Source organism: Sorex araneus, chromosome 11 (assembly GCF_027595985.1).
Source record: "Sorex araneus isolate mSorAra2 chromosome 11, mSorAra2.pri, whole genome shotgun sequence".
NCBI classification, from domain to species: domain Eukaryota; kingdom Metazoa; phylum Chordata; class Mammalia; order Eulipotyphla; family Soricidae; genus Sorex; species Sorex araneus.
The window spans coordinates 7,879,059-7,898,911 of record NC_073312.1 but is presented as its reverse complement, the minus strand read 5'-3'; the positions used below and the strand labels follow the sequence as shown (position 1 = coordinate 7,898,911).

At 52.5% G+C, this 19,853-nt stretch overlaps 1 protein-coding gene across 1 annotated transcript in view; it reads right to left on the bottom strand.

The window, feature by feature from the left end:
* MCMBP (minichromosome maintenance complex binding protein) overlaps window positions 1-17,428 on the bottom strand; it is a 39,377-nt gene extending 21,949 nt beyond the window's left edge. Inside the window, exons 1-2 of the mRNA XM_055119483.1 lie at window positions 17,254-17,428; window positions 2,152-2,237 (exon numbers count right to left, since the gene is read on the bottom strand). Coding sequence (XP_054975458.1) covers window positions 2,152-2,237; window positions 17,254-17,311 — 144 coding nt within the window. The 5' untranslated portion in view covers window positions 17,312-17,428. The remainder of the gene's footprint in view (window positions 1-2,151; window positions 2,238-17,253) is intronic.
* Between the last annotated feature and the right edge of the window lie 2,425 nt (window positions 17,429-19,853).

The following is a 19,853-nucleotide window of genomic DNA, read 5'->3' as shown; positions in this document are numbered from 1 at the left end:
GACACGAGCATTATAGATAGATTACCTAAGAAGCCTACATATTCAGGCTCAAACTGCAACACATACACACACACACACACACACACACACACACACACACACACACACACACACACACACACACACACACACACACACACACACACACACACACACACACACACACACACACAGCAAAGCCATCAGGGAGCCAAATGAACTCAATTGTTAACAAAATTGCTGGATGGGCTGCATAGATAGTACAGGGTCCATCACTTGCTTGCCTGGCCCAGGGTAGATTCAGGCTCAATCCCGAGTACCACATACGCTACCCTGAGCACCACCAGGATGATCCCTGAACAGAGTCAGGAGTAAGCCCCAAACGATGGTGCATATGTCCTCTCCATGGACCTCAAAAATTGCTGGATAAGAGAACTATTTCTTGTTCTGTTTTGGGGGTCATACCCCACAACGCTCAGGAGTTACTCTTGGCTCTGCACTTGGGAATGAATCACCCTGGCAGTGCTTAGGGGGACGCTATGGGATGCTGGGGATCTAACCTAGCTGGCTGTGTGTACAGGGCAAGTGTCCTACTTGCTGTACTATGTCTCCGACCTCAAGGACTGAGTTAATTCTTCCAAATGTGCATGACAGTTTTTGACTAATGTGAAAAGGATGCTTCTCACTGAAAAAAAAAAAGTTCGATTTGCAGAAAGAGTCGATTCACTGACTAGTACGTGCTGGAGCAGTAGTATAGCAGGTAGGGCATTTGCCTCGCATGTAGCCAATCCGGGTTCCGTCCCCAGCACCCCATATGGTCCCTATGAGCCCAATAGGAGTGATCCTTGAGCGCTGAACCAGGAGCACACCCTGAGTACCGCTGAGTGTGGGAAAAAAATAAGTATACATTAATCTTTTAAATCAAGGTAAAAAAGATAATCAGAGCTCTCATCACTACCAATCTCTTTACTAAGGAAGAAACAGTCTATCACTGCCACCTAGAGGTACTGTTATGGAAGCACTTAGTGGCTTGAACTTACAGGTAGGTGAAGATCTTTGTGGGTGTGCATGCACAGAAATTCTCTGAACCATGCCCAGTAGCCCACGGTCACTGGTCCCAGCAGAACTTGGGAACCACGCAGTGCTGGGAATCCAACTGGGGTGTCCCACGAGCAGAGCAGAGCCTGCACTCAGCCTGTCGAGCTACCTCTCTGGACCTGGCCCCAAAGACTTCAAATCTTGCGGCTTAGGATGGGACCTGAGAGCTACAGCAGGTAGGCCACCTGCCTGGCATGCGGCTGACCCAGATTTTTTTATTTTTATTTTTTTTTTTGCTTTTTGGGTCACACCCGGCGATGCACAGGGGTTACTCCTGACTCTGCATTCAGGAATTACCCCTATTACCCCTGGCGGTGCTCAGGGGACCATATGGGATGCTGGGAATCGAGCCTGGGTCGGCCACATGCAAGGCAAACACCCTACCCATTGTGCTATCGCTCCAGCCCCTGACCCAGATTTAATCTGCTGCCAGCATCCCATCTGGTCACCTGACCATCACCAGGAGTGACTCCTGAGTGCAGAGTCAGGAGTAAAACCCTAAGCTTCACTGAAGTGGACCAAAAATAAAAACAAACAAAAGAAACATCTGTAACCCCCCCCCCAACCCGGTGTGTGTTGGGGGAGTGCTAGGCCACACCCAGCTGTGCTCAGGTTTTACTACTAGCTTTGTGCTTCCGGACCCCTTCTGGGCACTATATATGGGCCAGGAATCAAGCCCAGGTCGGCTGCATACAAGGCAAGTACCTTGCCTGTAGTACTACCTTTCTCAGGCCCCCTCAGCTTAAAATCTTTTGAAAGATAAAAGTCTTAAAATTTTTAAAGACAGGGGCTGGAGCGATAGCACAGTGGGTAGGGCGTTTGCCTTGCACGCGGCCGACCCGGGTTCAAATCCCAGCATCCCATATGGTCCCCTGAGCACGGCCAGGGGTGATTCCTGAGTGCATGAGCCAGGAGTGACCCTTGTGCATTGCTGGGTGTGACCCAAAAAGAAAAAAAAAATTTTAAAGACAGAAAGTGGCACATCAACTTATCTATGTTAAGTTCATATGTCGATGACCACCCTGAGAAAACCTATGTCAGCCCCACTGCTTACTAACCCAGATGCAAACTTACCCATTTTGGAGCATTATTTTCCTTCAGCTTTTCCTTAAAATAGTCAATTACTTTCTTCTCCCAGTCAGGAGTAACTCCATTTTGGGCTGAGAGGGGAAAAAAAAAAGTGTAATAGATTATGTTAATAGAATTACACATCAGTTGAGTTTGATAAAATCTTCAAGGCACTCCAGAAGTGAGGCGGCGGGGGGAGAAGGGTATTTATTACCAAGCATGATCTTGCCCACCTCCGGCAACCTGAGACGCTAATGTCGCGTGCCAGACTGAGAGTGTGAGATGAGGCTGGCTAGAAAAGCATGAAAGCATCTGAGGGGCCGGAGCGATAGCACAGCGGGTAGGGCGTTTGCCTCGCACAGGCTGACCTGGGTTTGATCCCAGGCATCCCACATGGTCCCCCAAGCACCGCCAAGAGTGATTCCTGAGTGCAGAGCCAGGAGTAACCCCTGAGCATCGCTGGGTGTGACCCAAAATATTTCAAAAGAGCAAAGACGGAAGAACAAACCCCAAACTAACATATCTTCCATACTTCAATCTCAGCTTCTGTCTGCCGTGCAGTGTGCAGGATAGAACTGGTCCCACACGCACAGCACCGAGCCTGGGGAGTTACGGCTCAGCCCCTCAACGCTAACGGGGGTTGGGGTAGAGCCACGCTTGGCAGTGCCAGGGGTGGAACCAAGCAAGCAACTCCCCTCCCTGTGCTCCTTTCAGCCCTTTATGCTAGTCCTTGTTGCACTTTCCCCCTTGGGCGCGTGGCCTGGCCTGGGATCACACACTGCATTACCGTATTATGTATGGGTCTGCAAATTCCTTTGGTCCTGAGCAGCCCCCAGCCTGCATCCTCTTCTGGGGGCGGGGGTGGGGAGGGATGTGGGGCACACACCTACAGGATGTGTGGAATCTGGGCCTCTAGCACGCAAAGCACCTGCTCAGGCACACTGACCCCCAGTCCTCTGGACAGTCAGAGCCCTCTGGCTGATGACAGCTCCCCCTTGGTTTGCGCCACACGGGCGCTCAGGGTAGGCTCCTGGCTCTGCCCTCAGGGGTCACTGCAGGCAGTGCTGGCGACCATGTGAAAGGCCAGGTGTGCTGGCACCCTGCCCGCCCTGCCCATCCTACTATGGCTCTGGTCCCCCCAACAGGCCCTTTAAAGACAGCGGAAGTTCTCCACTGTGGGTCTGTGAGGTTTCCCCAAGCCCAGCCTGCAGCTCCACACGCCAGCCAGGCAGGGAATTCCACTCAAGGGCTGGCTCTGGGCTAAGATATCATCTAGCTCCAGCTTCTTAAATTGTGAGTCATGACCCCAGATGGGGCTGTGAGAAGTCGGGCAACTGTGAAAGGTGCCGGAACACGCAATGACAAAACGGAATTCTTCAAACTCAAGCAGCACGTTTGCCCATGTTGAATTTCTCAGAAAAAAAAAACTCAAGACACCCTGAACGAGGTAAGGAGCCCTGTCCATCTGCACCTCGCCGTTGCTGACTCTGACCACCCAGCAACACTGAGAGCCAGCTGGCCAGCGCGTAGCTGCCTGTCCTGCTGCTGCTGCAGGGCCGAAGAGGCCACTCGGGGCCCCAAACAACGTGCTGCGCCACTTCAACCACATCCTCAAACCCTAGTTCACTTCTTTTCATTGCGGGAGGTAGGGGGCAACCCGTGTTCAGGGGCCCTAAGCAAGCACAGTAGCAGCTGGGCCATGATGGGTTCTCATCCGAGGGTCCGGCCACTATGGCTACCCAAGCAATGCAGTGGTACCTAGACTCACAGCTGGCCCCGTGTGAACGCAGGCGTGTGGCCCTAGCCCTGAGCTATCTCTCTGCTCCTTACAGTTCATTCTTTTCTCCCCTCCCGATTATTAAGAAATCTAGGAGACATTACAAAAAATTGTCATGAAGCTTGTCCCCACCCCGCCTGGGATTGAATATTCACTGAGGATTCCTGGGGTGGCAAGTCTCCCGAGCACTCCTGGCTCATTCGGACAGAGAGTTAAGTTAGTGGCAAGGCCCAAAGACGAGGTGGTGCCAGGGATCACCAACCCAGCCATGCTCAGCAGAACACGCCAAGACGGAACCTGGGCTGGCCATGTGCAAGGCAACCCCCCCCCCCCCCCCGCTGCAGTACTGCTCGGCCCGAGCACAGTTACTGCTAAGGAATGGACGGGCGCGGCGGCGCCATGGCACGGGGCTTGGTTGTGTGGCAGGCAAGGGCACTCGCCTTGTGCACAAGCAACTGGGTTCAACCCACAGCACCCCATGTTGCCCCCAGCCCCATCAGGAGTGAGCACTGAACTCAAAACTAGAAGTAAGTCCTGAGCACAGCACCCCCCCCCAAAACAAAACAAAATAAAACAAAAACCCCTTTACCTCACTGCCTGAGTCACAAAGATCTATTTGCTTTGAGAAGTTTGAGAGACTGAAGAATTCTAGTAGATGTAATAACCCACTATGAGTTAGTTATTGTATAGGGTAAAAGATTTAAATTGGAAATCATAATTTTGTATACAGATGAATTGTTCCAACAGCATTGCTAAAAATATATCCTTTTTCTGTTAATTGCCTTTCGAAACTGTCAAAAAACAATTAGGGTAACAGGAATGAAACTTTGAAACACTAAGAAAAATAAGCCAGTTACAAAAGAATGGTATCATTTCACTTAGGGGACACCTAAAATAGGTATATGCAGGGGCAATAGGTATAACAGACGCTCTTGGGGACAGGAGTAAGGTGGAACTCCAGTGTAGAAAATCCATTTCAGACCGGCTAAATTGGAGCATTAAGCAACTGTGACAGGCAGAATAATAGCCCATCTCACCCAAAGAGGTCTACACTGGAAATCCTAAAACCTGTGATATTACACACACAACAGAAGATATTTATCCATCTATACTGATGCCAGAATCAAGTCTAGAGCCCTCACACATACAAAACATGCACTAGTGTATGGGTGGGGGGTTGGGAGATCAGATGGCCCCCCCATATTCCACGGGGGACACAGGTGAAAAACCACATAAATGGGGGGAGGGTGGGCAAGGGGCAGCAACTGCCAGAACAGCAGGCCACAGGAATCAGTCAGACTGGAAAGGGCCCGTGCCTGGACAGGGCTGAAAGCACCGTACTCTATCACAGAACCACATCCTCAGCAAGAGAGAGTTTAGGTAGAAGATGGGACTCAAGTTGATAGTCAGCTGACTTTCAACAGCAGGACCGAGGCTGAAGAGACAGTCCAGTGGGTTAGGGGCGTGCTCTGCACACCACTAAACCTGGTAGATCCTGGCACCTGGCACCCTGAGCACTGTAGGAGCAAGCCCTGAGCACATGAGAGGTGGCTCGAAAAATAAAATTTAAAACAGGGACATTATTTAAATGGATCCACAGTAAACCAAGTAAACTGGAAGAAGGCAGCAAAAGAAGTCAGAAGATGGGGCTGGAGCAATAGCACAGCGGGTAGGGTGTTTGCCTTGCACGCGGCCGACCCGGGTTCGAATCCCAGCATCCCATAGGGTCCCCTAAGCACTGCCAGGACTAATTCCTGAATGCAGAGCCAGGAGTAACCCCTGTGCATCGCTGGGTGTGACCGCAAAAGCGAAAGAAAGAAAGAAAGAAAGAAAGAAAGAAAGAAAGAAAGAAAGAAAGAAAGAAAGAAAGAAAGAAAGAAAGAAAGAAAGAAAGAAAGAAAGAAAGAAAGAAAGGAAGGAAGGAAGGAAGGAAGGAAGGAAGAAAGAAAGAAAGAAAGAAAGAAAGAAAGAAAGAAAGAAAGAAAGAAAGAAAGAAAGAAAGAAAGAAAGGAAGGAAGGAAGGAAGGAAGAAAGAAAGAAAGAAAGAAGTCAGAAGATGTGTGAGGAGAACTAAACCTGCGGCCCGCAGGCGGCCGTGGCTTTGCCTGGAGGGATCCCCAGCCAAGGAATGCTGGCAAGCCCTGGGGCCAGGGGAAGATAGGAAAAGGATTCTCCACAAGTCTCGGGAAAGGGACAGTCCCGGGGATCATTTGAGTTCATCCAAGCTATTTGATCTGCAATCTAACTCCCAGAACTGTAACAAAATTGTTATTATTAGAGCCAGTAAGTTTATAGCTATTTGTTACAACAGAAATAGTTAACTAATGCTGTAGTTTCTTCTTTTCTTTCTTTTCTTTTTTTATTTTGGGGGGGGGGAGGGGGGGTGCGGCGCGGGCGGGCCAGGCACACAACATGAGCAGGGGCTACTCCAGGCGTTGCTTGGGATGCTAGAGATTGAACCTGCCCTACCAGCTGTACTATGGTCCTGGGCCCCCATTTTTTTAAACTTAGGTTTTGGGGCCATATCCTGCGGATGTGCTTGCTCCAGGCTTACTTCCATCTCTGTACTCAGGGATCACTCCTGGCAGGGTTTGAAGGACAATCCGAGGTGCTAGGGGTTGAACTCAGGTCGGCCACATGCAATCAATTTACTCCGTATTCTTTCTCTAGCCTCTGTTCCTTCTTTGTAATTTGCCAGTCTGGCCAGAGGCTTATGAGAGTTTTACTCTTCTGTTGTTTTGGTAAAAACAAACAAAACTATCCTCAAAAAAAAATTTTTGTATTTCACTGACTTCCTGTTTTGCCTGTTTTCAATTTTAAATTCATTTCTGCTCTATATTACTTCCTTGGTTCTGTTATGACTGAGTTTATTTTGTCCTTCAATCTAGTATCATAAAGTAGAAGTTTAAATTATTGATTATATTAAGTGCTTAGTGTCACTTAGCTCATCTTTGGCGATATCCCACAGATTTGTTCTGTTTTGCCACAAATGTGATGTTTTCATTTCAGTTAGTTCAAGAAGCCAGAAAGATCTTACAGCAGATAAGGCATTTCCTTGCACATAGCTGACCCAGGTTCAATCTCTCGCATCACTTAAGGTCTCTGAGCCCTGCCGGGAGTGAGCCCTGACAAACAGGATTAAGTCCTGAGCATCACCAGGTGTGACCCTCCCACCCACCCACACCCACGATTTTGGTTTTAATTTCCTTTGAAATTTTTTGTAGTCCATGGAACTAGTAGTGACATTTGCAGAGCTGAATTCCTCACTATCTTTCTACAACTAGTTTTTATTCTAATTTAGTCTTTTCAATTCTTTTGCTTGTTAATATTGGGCGGGTCACATCAAACAGAGGTCATTCCGGGCTCTGTACTCTGGAGTGACCACTGGTCTCTCAGGGACCAGCAGTGTGCCTGTGACTAAACCAGGTCTGGCCTTTGTGCAAGGTAGCACCTCATTTCCTGTACTATTTCTCTGGCCCCTTAGGTTATTTTTTCATAACCTGGATGTGGTTTTATCTCAGTGACCATTCCATTTGTACTTAGAAAGAATGTATGTATTCTATCATTGTAGGTGGGCTATTTTATAACTGCCAATTACAGCCACTGGGATGACAATATCCCACTAATTCTGTCTACTTCTAAAGTTGGGCGTCAAATCTGAAACTGAGTTTTGCCTACTTATTTCAGTCCTGTCCAGCCCTGCTTCACGTACTCACTGCTGTTATATGGTACACTTACATTTATACCTTCTTGGAAAACTGAACCTATATAGTGTGACTCGGTTCTTTTCTCAATACAATTACTTTAAAAAGAAAAATCTCGTATAAAACTAATCTTACAGGGGCCGGAGCGATAGCACAGCGGGTAGGGGGTTTGCCTTGCACGCGACCTACCCGGGTTCGATCCCCGGCATCCCATATGGTCCCCCAAGCACTGCCAGGAGTAATTCTTGAGTGCAAAGCCAGGAGTAGCCCCTGAGCATCGCTGGGTGTGACCCAAAAAGCAAAAAAAACCAAAAAAACAAAAAAACACTAATCTTACAGCCGAGTCGTCCCAGGTAGCCCTGATCTCCAGGCTGAGGGCTCTGGAGCCTTCTCAGGATGCCAGGGGGCCCAGTGCCCCACCCGCACAGACTCCCTCAGAGACACCAGCTGCTGAGTCAGCCCAGCAGGAGCACAGCCCTCAGACGGGGAAGTTGTGAGAAGCCCACTTGACAGTGAGAACAGCAACAAGGCAGGTTCAACCAGCACCTCAAGGCTTATTAAACCCTCGACAATGACTTTAGTGGCAGCACTGCGAGGTACGCTACAACAAGCAATGAAGAGTAAACTATTTTGTGCCTGTTAACAGGTAGGGGGATAGATGGAAAACTGGGGAAGGTTACAGTGGTGGCGGGATTGGTGTTGAACTGTGAATTACTCAAACAACTGTATTACAAGCAACTCAACACAGATTTCAAGGAGACCTAGGTTCCAACTGTCACTGTATGATCCCCAAGCACCACTAGAAGTGACCCCAGGGCACTAAGCTAGGAGCAGCACCTGAGCACCACCACGTGTGGCCCAGAAATCTTTAAGTATGAAAGTAAAAGTCAAAGCGGTGGGCAGGAGAGACTGTATAGAGGTTAAGGCACTGGCCTTGGGTGTGCCAAAACTCCACCACTGCACACGGTCCCCCACTCCTAGTACTGCCAGGTCTGGCCCCAGGCAGTGTCCTGTATACTCCCCACTCACACGAGTTTTAAAATAATAAAGAGGCATGGGGGGGCTGGACAGAGTACTGAGATTAAGGCACTAGCCTTGCATGTGACTGACCCAGGTTTGATCCCAGTCACTCACAGTTCCCTGATCCCTATCAGAAGGACCCCCCTGGGCAAAGAGCCCCAGCAGCACCGGGGGGTGACCCAGCCTTTCCTCCAAGAGGCTACAAATGGGGCCGGAGCCATAGCACAAGGGGATGGGCTTCTGCCTTGCACGTGGCCAATCCAGTTCGATCCCCAGCATCTCATATGGTTCCCTCCCCACCAGCACAGCGTGGAGTAATTCCTGAGTGCAGAGCCAGGAATCATCCCTGAGCTGGGTGTGACCCAAAAAGGGAAAAAGGGCTAGGGACAGAACTGAAAGGAAAAAATTACAGCAACAGGAAAACTTTTTAAAGGGAAATAGTATAACAAAATACTAAGAACTACATAAATATCAACTATAAATTCATAAATTGGAAAATTCAGATAAAACAAATTTCTGGGAAAAATATAATTTGCCAAATGGGCACAAGATTAGCAGTTAAAAGAGTTTTTATTTTTATCACAATTTGGTCAAAGAACATTGTATGACCAATATGAAAGAAACAAAAGAAACAGTAGCCAATTGTTCCTTTCAAATCCAGGAAATGCCCAAATCCAGAAAACGCTGCAGTTTCTGACAAATTCCAGAAGATAAAGCAGCAAAAATCCAATTTGGGAAGAGGAGCTGAAAAGGAAAATGGATTTTCATATGCCTCACAAGACAAAAAGTTTGGGGAAACTGAATGAAAACCCTGTATCACTGTTAGTTAACTGAATCCAATGGACTTTTTCTTTCTGGTGAAGCAAGAAAGGTTTTATTGAAACAATTTAGAAAGATGTGAGGGGAGAGAGAGAGAGAAGTACACGGTCCAGAGAGAACAGAGTGGAAATAAGCAAGCAAAGAAACAGGGAGACTAGAAGGGAGAGTGTTCAAGGGAGAGTAAGTGTTCAAGGGAGAACAAGCCCCCAAAGGACCCTTCTGTTGGTTTGGGTTCTGGGGCCACACCCAGCGATGCTCAGGGGTTACTTACGGTCACTCCTGGCCACGCTTGGGGAACATATGGGATGCTGTGTGCAAGGCAAGCACCTTACCTCTCTGACCCCACTCCAATGAACTGTTCAAAAACAAGTAACATTCAAGCAACACTTACAAGAATAATTACTAGAAAATCGAGTGAAAGCTACCACATTAGCAGGCTGCAGAGAGAGATAGTGGCGCAGGTAAGGTGCCTGCTTGCCTTGCATGTGGCCAACCAGGTTTCAATCACCCACATCCCACACGGCCTCCCAGAGCCTGCCAGGGGTGATTCCCAAGTGCAGATTACTTCTCTAAGGACATATAACTAGGCACTTGATAAAGCCAAAAGAAGCGTTGTATTATGAACGTTATAAATGATGGTTTGATAGTAAATCTTAGAGTAAGAAAACCCATTTGACCTTTGCCCTTGAAACACTCTAATAGCAAAAAATAACTGATCGCTAAGATAATATTTCTTTCTTTACTGGTCCAAACACCCAAGTAGGTACTGCAAAAAAAAGTTATGCAATCATAACAATGTAGCTGCTATTCACTGACCTTTAACCTTTATAATAGGGACAAAGCTCAGATTGAATTCACAGAATGTAAACATTACAAACTCTGGCAATGCAGATAACTGGCAAACTGGACAGCCCACTGGCAGAAATTAACAACCACTAACTGCCTCTCAGTAGAAGACCTGAAACAGCAAAATAAACAGAAAAGAAATAATACTGATGGGAAAATCAGACTGTCTTTGCTGGCAGATGATATCACTCTCCATATAGAAAATCCAAACATGCTGGAACATTGTATGCCTGGAATTCTATCATGAGTAACTGTAAAATCACAGTACCTAAAAAAAAAAAAAAAAAAAAAAACCTTAAAAAAAAATTTATTCCAGAGAATCCAAAAGAAAGCTCCCTGAACTAGTGATAACAGACTGGCAGAAGGTTTCTTGGCTTTTGGGCCACACTGTGGTGCTCAGGGGGTAAGTCCTGGCTCTGCACTCAAGGAGCCGAAGCAGTAACAGAGCATGTGGGGTGTCTGCCTTACATACAGCTGACCCAGGTTCAACCCCACACACCACATGGTCCCCCGAGCACCACCACGAGTAATTTCTGCGTGCAAAGTCAGAAATAACCCCTGAGCATTGCCAAATATGGCCCCCCAAACAAACAGAGCCTCACAAATGAATCTCAGAAGCGAGCAGCTCGCTGCAGAGATGACTCCAGATCCCAATTATTTAAAATTTTAAAATTCCAGGGAGGTCATGCAACATCTCACACTACTTCTTTTTTTAACTTTTTTGTTGAATCACTGAGATAGACCCTGACAGACATCTCATATTATTCATAACAAGCAATACAAAATAAATTATCTAGCATCTGCCTGTGGGGCAGGCTTGCGCGGTGGTGGGAGACTTCAAAATAATGGCGGTGGAAGGTGTAACTGGTGGTGGAATTGGAGTTGAAATATTGAATATAATCAGTTATTGTGAACAACTTTATGAAAATAAAATTTGAAACAAAATACTATTCCTGGCAGTGCTGGGGGGAGGGAGACCATGGACCACATGGGATGCTCGGGGGTGTCAAACCCGACTGGTGGGTCACATGCAAGGCAAGCAGCCTCCCGGCTGTACTATCTCTCCGGCCCATGGCTGAGGTCTGAAGGTCAATATGTAAAAGTTGATTGCTTACTTTCTTAATATTACGAAGGAAGATGGGGAACTGGAAATCAAAAATACAGCACCCATGGTCAAGAGTAAGTCCTGAGCATAGATATCTGGGTCTGACCAGGAAACAAAGTATTTTAAATTAAAAAATGCAGCACTATTTATATTAAGAACCCCCCAAATTAAGCACTTAGACAAAATATGTACAAGTTCTGGGGCTGGAGAGATAGTACAAAGGGTAGGGCGTTTGGCTTGCACGTGGCCAACCCGGGTTCAATTCCCAGCATCCCATATGGTCCCCTGAGCACCGCCAGGAGTAATGAGTAATTACTGAATGCAGAGCCAGGAGTAACTCCTGGTGTGACCCAAAAAGCAAAAAAAAAAAAAAAAAGTACAAGTTCTACATGAGGAAACGACACAATTCTGGTCTTCAAAAAATGAGTAAATATTACATCTCAACAGATACTCATTCTTGTCAAAATTTCAGTTCTTCCCCAATTAATCTCCAGTTTCATTGTGAGGAGGGGCCAGAGCGATCCATCATACAGCGGGTGGGGCGCTCGCGGGTAGGGCACGCCTGCTTGCGGGTAGGGCGCTTGCAGGTGATCCAAGGTCACTCCCCAGTACCACCCATGGTCCCTAAGTCTACCAGGAGGGACCCCTGAGGGCAGAGCCAGAAGTAAGCCCTGAGCACAGCCAGGTGTGGCAGAGACGCCAAAAGAGTCAACATGCTATTCTAGGTGTCCACTGAGGCTGTTACCCGCCCCCACCCCACCCTGCCCGTCCTGGTCTGTGAAGTTTTAGGTTCACGCAAACCTGGATGCCCAGTACAGTAGGTCCTCACTTAACACCATCACACAGTAGGCACTTTATCTTTTGAGCAACATGACGTCTACCAGAAACAACTGCTGCAGGATAACCAACATAAACAAATGTTAAGTTCCAGTGTCACAGTTCTGGTCACAGAGCACCACGGAGGGCTCAAAGAGGGACTAAAACAACCACTTCTGCTTGGCCGGCGGGAGACCTAGATTTGATCAGGCACCAGCACCGCATGGTCCTCCAACTGTGGCTGGGAGACGTCCCGAAGCAATGCTGTGGTGTGCCCACCACCACCACCAAACCCACTAAACTCCTGAAGACCCCAAACAGGCTAACCCTAGACACTGTCTTCACGCATTTCCTTCCCTCACTCACCCGCTCTTCCAGCTCCCTGGCTAGCATGACTCCTGGCATCTCCGGGCAAAAGGCAAAAACCGTCCCGGCCAGGACGCCCTTCCCACACCCACACTCACCCTGACTCAGACAATTAAAAAAAGAACAAAATCAGGGAGAGTTTCAAGTGATGAGCTCAGTGTCAATATAGAAAATATACATGTTTGGTACCAATGTTTTTTAAGCCATGGCACTGCGTTAATAACCAGCCATTTCCCAGATGCAAATGTGTGCCTGTCCCACAGCTGCCCGGTCCACGCCCCTCCTCGGAAACTGCCTCCCTGGCTGGCCTCACTCCTCCTGCCTGGGGCTGGCCAGTGACGAGATCGTGAGTGGACTCCACGTAGATCGACCAGACCCTATAGCCAGGGGTCAGATTCGAACGAAGACCCTAGGCGGGTAAGTGGACAGAGAACAAGAAAACCTGGAAGCTGTGGAGTGAAGGGAGATACAGGGGTGGCAGGGGTGAGTAAGGGCTAAGGGAGCGGCCCGCACTCCCGGCACTGCAGTCCCAGACCCCACGCAGTGGGCTCCGGGATACCAAATCACCCACCTACACCTTTCACACATTACTCTGCTTTTATGTTGGCAAGGGAGGCCACATCCAGTGGCACTCAGGCTTACTCCTCCATCGTACTCAGGGGTCAGTCCTGGTGGGCTTGGCTGACCGATCTGGGGTCGTTCGCAGATCCAGGTCAGCCACATGCAAGACAAGCACCCTAACCACTCCACTATCCATCTGGCCACAAGATACTTTTTTTTAAGTGACCTACCAACGCAGAATAATCGGTGAGAGTCAAAGTTGGGAACTGCATTTCAAATCAAGGTAATAATTTTTAAAAAGCAGAGTGTTTTTTGATTTTATTATTGCTTTAAATTTCGTAAAAACGCAAGCAATATGGCAGAGCTTACCTTGCTCCCAGGCAACCACAGTTTGAACCCCCACCAGCACAGAGATGCCTGAGCAACACCAGGCGTCACTCCTGGGCAGAGCCAGAACTGCCCCTGAGCACCAGCAGGTGAGATCCAAACCACTCCCCCCCAAAAGACACTAAATAAAAATGCACATAATAAATTATTCTGGGGGCCAGAGTGATAGGACAGCAGATAGGGAGTTTGCCTTGCACACAGGTGACCCAGGTTCAATCCCCAGCAACCAAGCACCTCCAGCAGTGATTCCTGAGTACAGAGCCAGGAGTAACCCCTGAGCATCACTGGGTAGCACTGTAGCACTGTCATATCGTTGTCCATTGGTTTGCTCGAGTGGGCGCCAGTAACGTCTCCATTGTGAGACTTGTTACTGTTTTTGGCATATCAAATAGGTTGCCTGATATAGCAAAGAAAACAATCTTGCTTCACACACATTAAAGAAAACTATTACAGGAGTTAAGGCATTCGTGTTGAATCCAGCTAATCCCAGTTCTATACTCAGTATCACACACGGTCCTCTGAGTACCCCCAGAGTGACCCCTGAGCACAGAGCCAAGAACAGTCCTTGAGAATTGCTGGGTATGCCTCCTCACCAAAAGACGAAAAAAGAACATTTCCTTTTCGAATTTAGAAGTGTACGGAGTCAGACAGTCCCACAGGTGGGGGGTCTGCCTGCCTGCGACTGACCCGCACTGGACCGCTGGCACTCACACCCCAACAGGGGCGCCCCCAAGCACCACCAAGCATGGCCCTTCAGGAGTGATCCCTGAGCAGAGTCGGGAGCAGGCCCTGAGCACCGCTGGGTAGCGAAAGGAGAGAGGATCTGTATGGGAAAGAAACTCACGCCTGGCACGACGCTCTCCGAGCACAATCACAGGGCACACCACAACCGTCCTAAGCCTAAGGTCCGTGGTCAGAGCAGCCACCCAACACACACCCTCTCTGACTGAGGCTCTTCATGCTCAGACGACACCTGACCTCCGTGGCGCGTCAGGTCTGGTGGTGACCAGGGGTTCCTACTACAGGCTCCCCAAGACCGTGAGTTAGCCAGGACCAGGGAAGTGGGCAGAAAAGCCGGACAGTCCAGGAAAACAGCCGAGGGGAAAGGCTGAGTGAAAACCGAACTGTGGAAAGAAGGGGCTCCCGACGCTCTGGGGGGGGGGGAGGTGTCCCGCGGAGCAGGAGCGAAACCAGAGGGCTCAGAAACCCCCGCAGGTCTGTCACTTTTCTGTCTGCGGGATAAAACACGTCGAGACTGAACCCAAGTCTACAAATGTAACCACCTCACTGCCACAACAAACAGGCCTATAAGACTATTATTATAAAAGTCTCCAGGAAAAAGAAAATCACAGGCATAGGAAAACGCAGCTACCAAGCCTCAGGTCAACTGCCTCCTCCAGGAGACACGCCTAGAACAGGACGGCCTCGTGATGGGGAAATCAAGCGAAAGTCTCCTGCCCACAATTGCACTGTCGCCCCGTTGTTCATATTTGCTCGAGTGGGCACCAGTAACGTCTCCATTGTGAGACTTGCTGTTACTGTTTTTGGCATATAGAATACGCCACGGAGAGCTTGCCAGGCTCTCCGAGAGGGACGGAGGAATCGAACCCGGGTCTGCCGCGTGCAAGGTAAATGCCCTACCCGCTGTGCTATCGCTCCAGTCCATGCAACAAAAATTAAGAGCTGTTAAAAATCCCTGTTCTCTAGGGCTGGAACAATAGCACCAGCGGGTAGGGCATTTGCCTCGCATGAGGCCGACCTGGGTTCGATTCCCAGCATCCCATATGGTCCCCCGAGCACTGCCAGGAGTAATTCCTGAGTGCAGAGCCAGGAGTAACCCCTGAGCATCGCTGGGTGTGACCCAAAAAGAAAAAAAAAATCCCTGTTCTTTCCAAAGTGCTCAGAGAACTAAGAATGACACTATGACACTCAGAACCGGCTTAGAGGGTCTCCGAGGGGTCCCCTGGCCCATCAACAGGCTGAGGGCAAGTCCTGCCGACACCTTCCTTGGCCCGCCCTGAGCCTCCGCCGCCCGGACCAGGGCCGGCCTGTGCAACACTGGATTCCTTCGGGCTGGGCTGCTTTCCGACTCAGCTGGCCTAGTGTTGCCGAAAGCACCCACAGTGGGGACCCCCGGGCCCAGACTGTCCCCCCGAATCCACCAGGCGCCCTGCACACCGCGCAGCTGCCACACAGCGAGCTCGCCCCTGACGCGCCCAAGGGCCGCCCAGCGCGAGGCAGCAGTCTCCTTTGGTCTCCTCTCTCCTCTCCCCCCCCTCCCCCCCTCCTCTCCTCCCTTCCCTCTCCTCTCCTCTCCCTCCTCTCCTCTCTTCTCTCTCTCCTCACCTCACCTCACTTCTCCCTTCCCTCTCCTCTCCTTCCTCTCCTCCCCTCTCCCCTCTCCTCTCCTCACCTCTCCTCCCCTCTCTTCTCTCTCTCCTCTCCTCTCTTCTTCTCTCTCTCCTCTCCTCACCTCTCCTCCCCTCTCTCCCCTTCTCTCCTCTCTTCACCTCTTCTCTCCTCCCCTCTCTGCTCTCTTCTCTCTCCTCCCCTCCCTCTCCTCTCTCCTCTCCTTTCTCTCCCTCTCCTCTCCTCTCCTCTCCTCTCCTCTCCTCTCTCTCCTCTCCTCTCCTCTCCTCTCTCCCCTCTCCTCCCCTCTCCTCTCCTCTCTCCCCTCTCCTCACCTCTCCCCTCCTCTCTCCCCTCTCCCCTCTCCTCTCCCCTCTCCCCTCTCCCCTCCCAGGCTGGGGCCGGACCGTCTGTACCAGGGGCCGAAGGCGGCGGCGCGCAGGACGGGCCCTCTCTTTCTCCTTTCCCCAGGCCCGCGGCCGCGCGCTCTCCCCGACCCTCCCTGCAGAGCCGCCGCCTGGAACTTCGCTCGCGCCAGCCCCAGAACGCAGCGCGCCCGACTCCCGAGAGGCGCTGCCCGCCGGACCCCCGCCCCGCCGCCTCGGGGCCGGCCCGGCCCGCCGGACGACGCGCGCACACTTTTACTTCCTCTTCATCAAGCTGCTCGGACCCGCGCCGCCCCCCACCCCCTGCCCCGCGCCGGCCGGGGAAACTCGGGAACTCCGCGGGCCGGGGCGACCCGGGGGACTCGAACAAAGCGTCTCGGAGGCCGAGCCCGGGAGCGGCGCCCCGGAGCCCGCGGGCGGGGGCGGCGGGGCCAGGCCGGGCCCGGCGGGGGCGACCCCACCCCCGCGCCCCGCGCCCCCCGCTACCTGCGGCTCGGGCCGGGCGGGCGCGCACGCGGGGCGCCGGGGCGGCGGGACCCGCGGCGCCGGGGGACGGGCGCGACCCGGCGTCTCCGTCCCGCTCCCGGCTCCCGCGGGGCGGCCGCGGGGACGGGCCCCCCGGAGAGGGGCCGCGGGGCGGCCCGCGCCGACTTGCAGCAACTTCGGGGCGGCGGCGGCGCCGAGCGCTGCCCCGACACACCGGAAGTTTGGAAATACCCCGCGGCCGGCCCGCCGCGCCCCGGCCCGCCCCGCCGCCGCCCCCCGCCGCCCCCCGCCAGGTGCCGGCACCTGCGGCCCGGCCCCGCCGCCCGCGAGCCTCCGAGCGCGGGGGTCCCGGGCGGGGCGGCGCGGCCGCGCGAGCCCCCGAGGTGGCCCGGCGCGAGGGGCCGCGCGGCGGCGGCGGCGGCGGCGGCCGGGCCCGGGGCGCGGCGCTCGGGGCCGCCCGGCCGGCCCGCCCCCCGCCGCACTCACCGAAGAAGCCCTGCACGATGCCCAGCGGGTGGCTGAGCCAGTCCTCCCCGCACGGCATCTCGCCCGCGGCCCGCGGCCGGCGCGGCCCGGCGTCCAGCTCCGCGGCTCCTGCTCGGGGGCTCGGCCGCGCGGCGCCCGCGCCCTCCCCCGCAGCGCGAGCCGCGCCTCCCCCTCGGCCCCCGGGAGCGGCGGCGGCGGCGACGGGCGGGCGGCGCGGGCGGCCCCCAGCCTCCACTTCGCACAATGGCGGGAAACAGGCGCCGCCGACCGCGCTGCCGGCGACCTGGGTGGAGCTCGCGCGGGGAGGGGCGGCGGGAGCGCGCGCGGCGCGGCCCCGCGGCGGGAGGCGGGGCGGGCCGGCTCCCGCGGGGGCGGGCCGGGGGCGGGGCCTCGGCGCGCCGACGGGCCCGACGCCATCTTGGAGACGGGCAAGAGAAAGGGCATGCGCGGCCTCGGGGCGGCCGGGCCGGGCCGGGCGCCACCGGGCGGCGGCGGGCGGCGTGTCGGTGCCTCTGGCCGGGCGTGCGGCCGAGAGCCTGGCTCGGGTTCTTCGCTCTCGGCCGGGCCAGCGCCCTCGGCGTCCTCTTGGGACAGAAAGAGCAGGGAAGGCTGTTTCAGGGGCCCGCCCACCTCCTCTTCTCGTGCTCCCTTGCAGGGCATCCGGCCCCAAGCCCTACAGTCACCTTCCCTCTTGCTTTGGCCATGCTCTGGGCTTACTCCTGACTCTGATCTCAGGATCACTCCTGGCGGTGCTCGGGGGACCACACAGGATGCCGGGGATGGAACCTGGGCGGGCTTGTGCAAGGCAAGCCTCCTTCCTACCCGCCGTACTATCACCCTACAGTCACCTATACTCATCCGACCCTGCTGGGGCAAGCTGACATCTAGATTGGGGGCCATTTAAAGCTCCCAGGGACACTCAGCCTTTCATAGGGGGAGAGGTTTGGGCCGCCCCAGACAATGTTCCAGTCCAGGCTCTTTGCCTAGGGGTCTCCCCGGGGCAGGACAGGAGCCCGTGCTTCCTCCATGCGAAGCCCATTGAGCCATCTCCCGGCCGCACCCCAGGGCGCAGCAATGTAAGGCGGGCAGTAACTCTGCAGACGAGCCCTCGGCCTCTGCTTGCGAAACCTACCTGGGCGCCTCGCCGTGAAGCCAGACAGCAGCACAAGGGAGCCCGGGTGAGCTTCCTGCACACAGCCAAGGCAGGGTACCCGGATAAAAGCTTTTGACACGCACAAAAGCTCCGAGCCAGGGCAGCCTTTTACTGAGGACCTTTAGGAAGTGGTCACCAGACATGGCCCTAGGAAATGCCCGAGTTCAGTGATGACATCACTTCTCCCTGGCTGGAAGGTGCCAGAGAAAATTCCATCTCAGGCTGCAGCTCTTGTTTCACATGCAAGAGGGCAGGTTCTGACTCTGGTATGACATGACCCCCAGAGCAGGGCCCAGAGCAGAGCCCAGAGAAGCCCAGAGCACCTCTGGGAGTGGCCCAAATATCAAGAAAAGAAAAGAAAACCCCATGGTCCAGAACCATAGTACAGAGGGTAGGGCATTTGCCTAGTACTCGGCCTACGTGGGTTTGATCCCCAGCATTTCATATGGCCCCCTGAGCCCTGCCAGGAGTGATTCCTGAGTGCAGAGTCAGGACTGTATCCTGAGAACCGCTGGGTGTGACTCAAAAACAAAATTGAAAAAAAAATTACAGGGCTGGAGCGATAGCACAGCAGGTAGGGCATTTGCCTTGCACAAGGCTGACCCAGGTTCTATCCCCGGCATCTCTTACAGTCCCCCAAGCACTGCTAGAAGTAATTCCCGAGTGCAGAGCCAGAAGTAACCCCTGAGCATCACTGGGTGTTACTCAAAAATAAAACAAAACAAAAGGGGCTAGAGAGATAGCACAGCGGGTAGGGCATTTGCCTTGCACGCGGCCGACCCGGGTTCAAATCCCAGCATCCCATATGGTCCCCTGAGCACGGCCAGGGGTGATTCCTGAGTGCAGAGCCAGGAGTGACCCCTGTGCATCGCCAGGTGTGACCCAAAAGGCAAACATACATACATACATAAATAAATAAATAAATAAATAAATAAATAAAATAAAACAAAACAAAAATTACAGAAAAATGTTAAAGAGGCCAAGCAGAGATCTGGGGTAAGGCTGACATATGCCAGGTATGCCGAAGAGCCCACGCCTGAACCTCTCTGTGGTATGGCACAGCATCGCCCTCGAGGGCCCTAGACAAGTCCAGATGTAGTCCTGATAGTCCCCGGGCCCCAGATGAGTCACTGAGTCATCCATTTTATTTTTAAGCTTTCATCTAAACACTGGCTTACAAAGCGGTTCATAATACAAGTTGTTACGGACATTCGATGTGGCAATACCAACCCCATGACCAGAGTGACCTCTCCACCATTGTCCCCATTCTCCCAACCACCCCTGCTAAAACCCCCTGAGCAGGCACAAAATAATTTATTTTATACCGCTCATTACCACTGCATACCACATAAAATGGCTAATGGAATTATAAAAAAAGAAATATTTCAGTAAAAAAAAAATTGTGAAAGTTGTCATTTCACCCCACAGGGTCGTTAAGTCCTTGTCT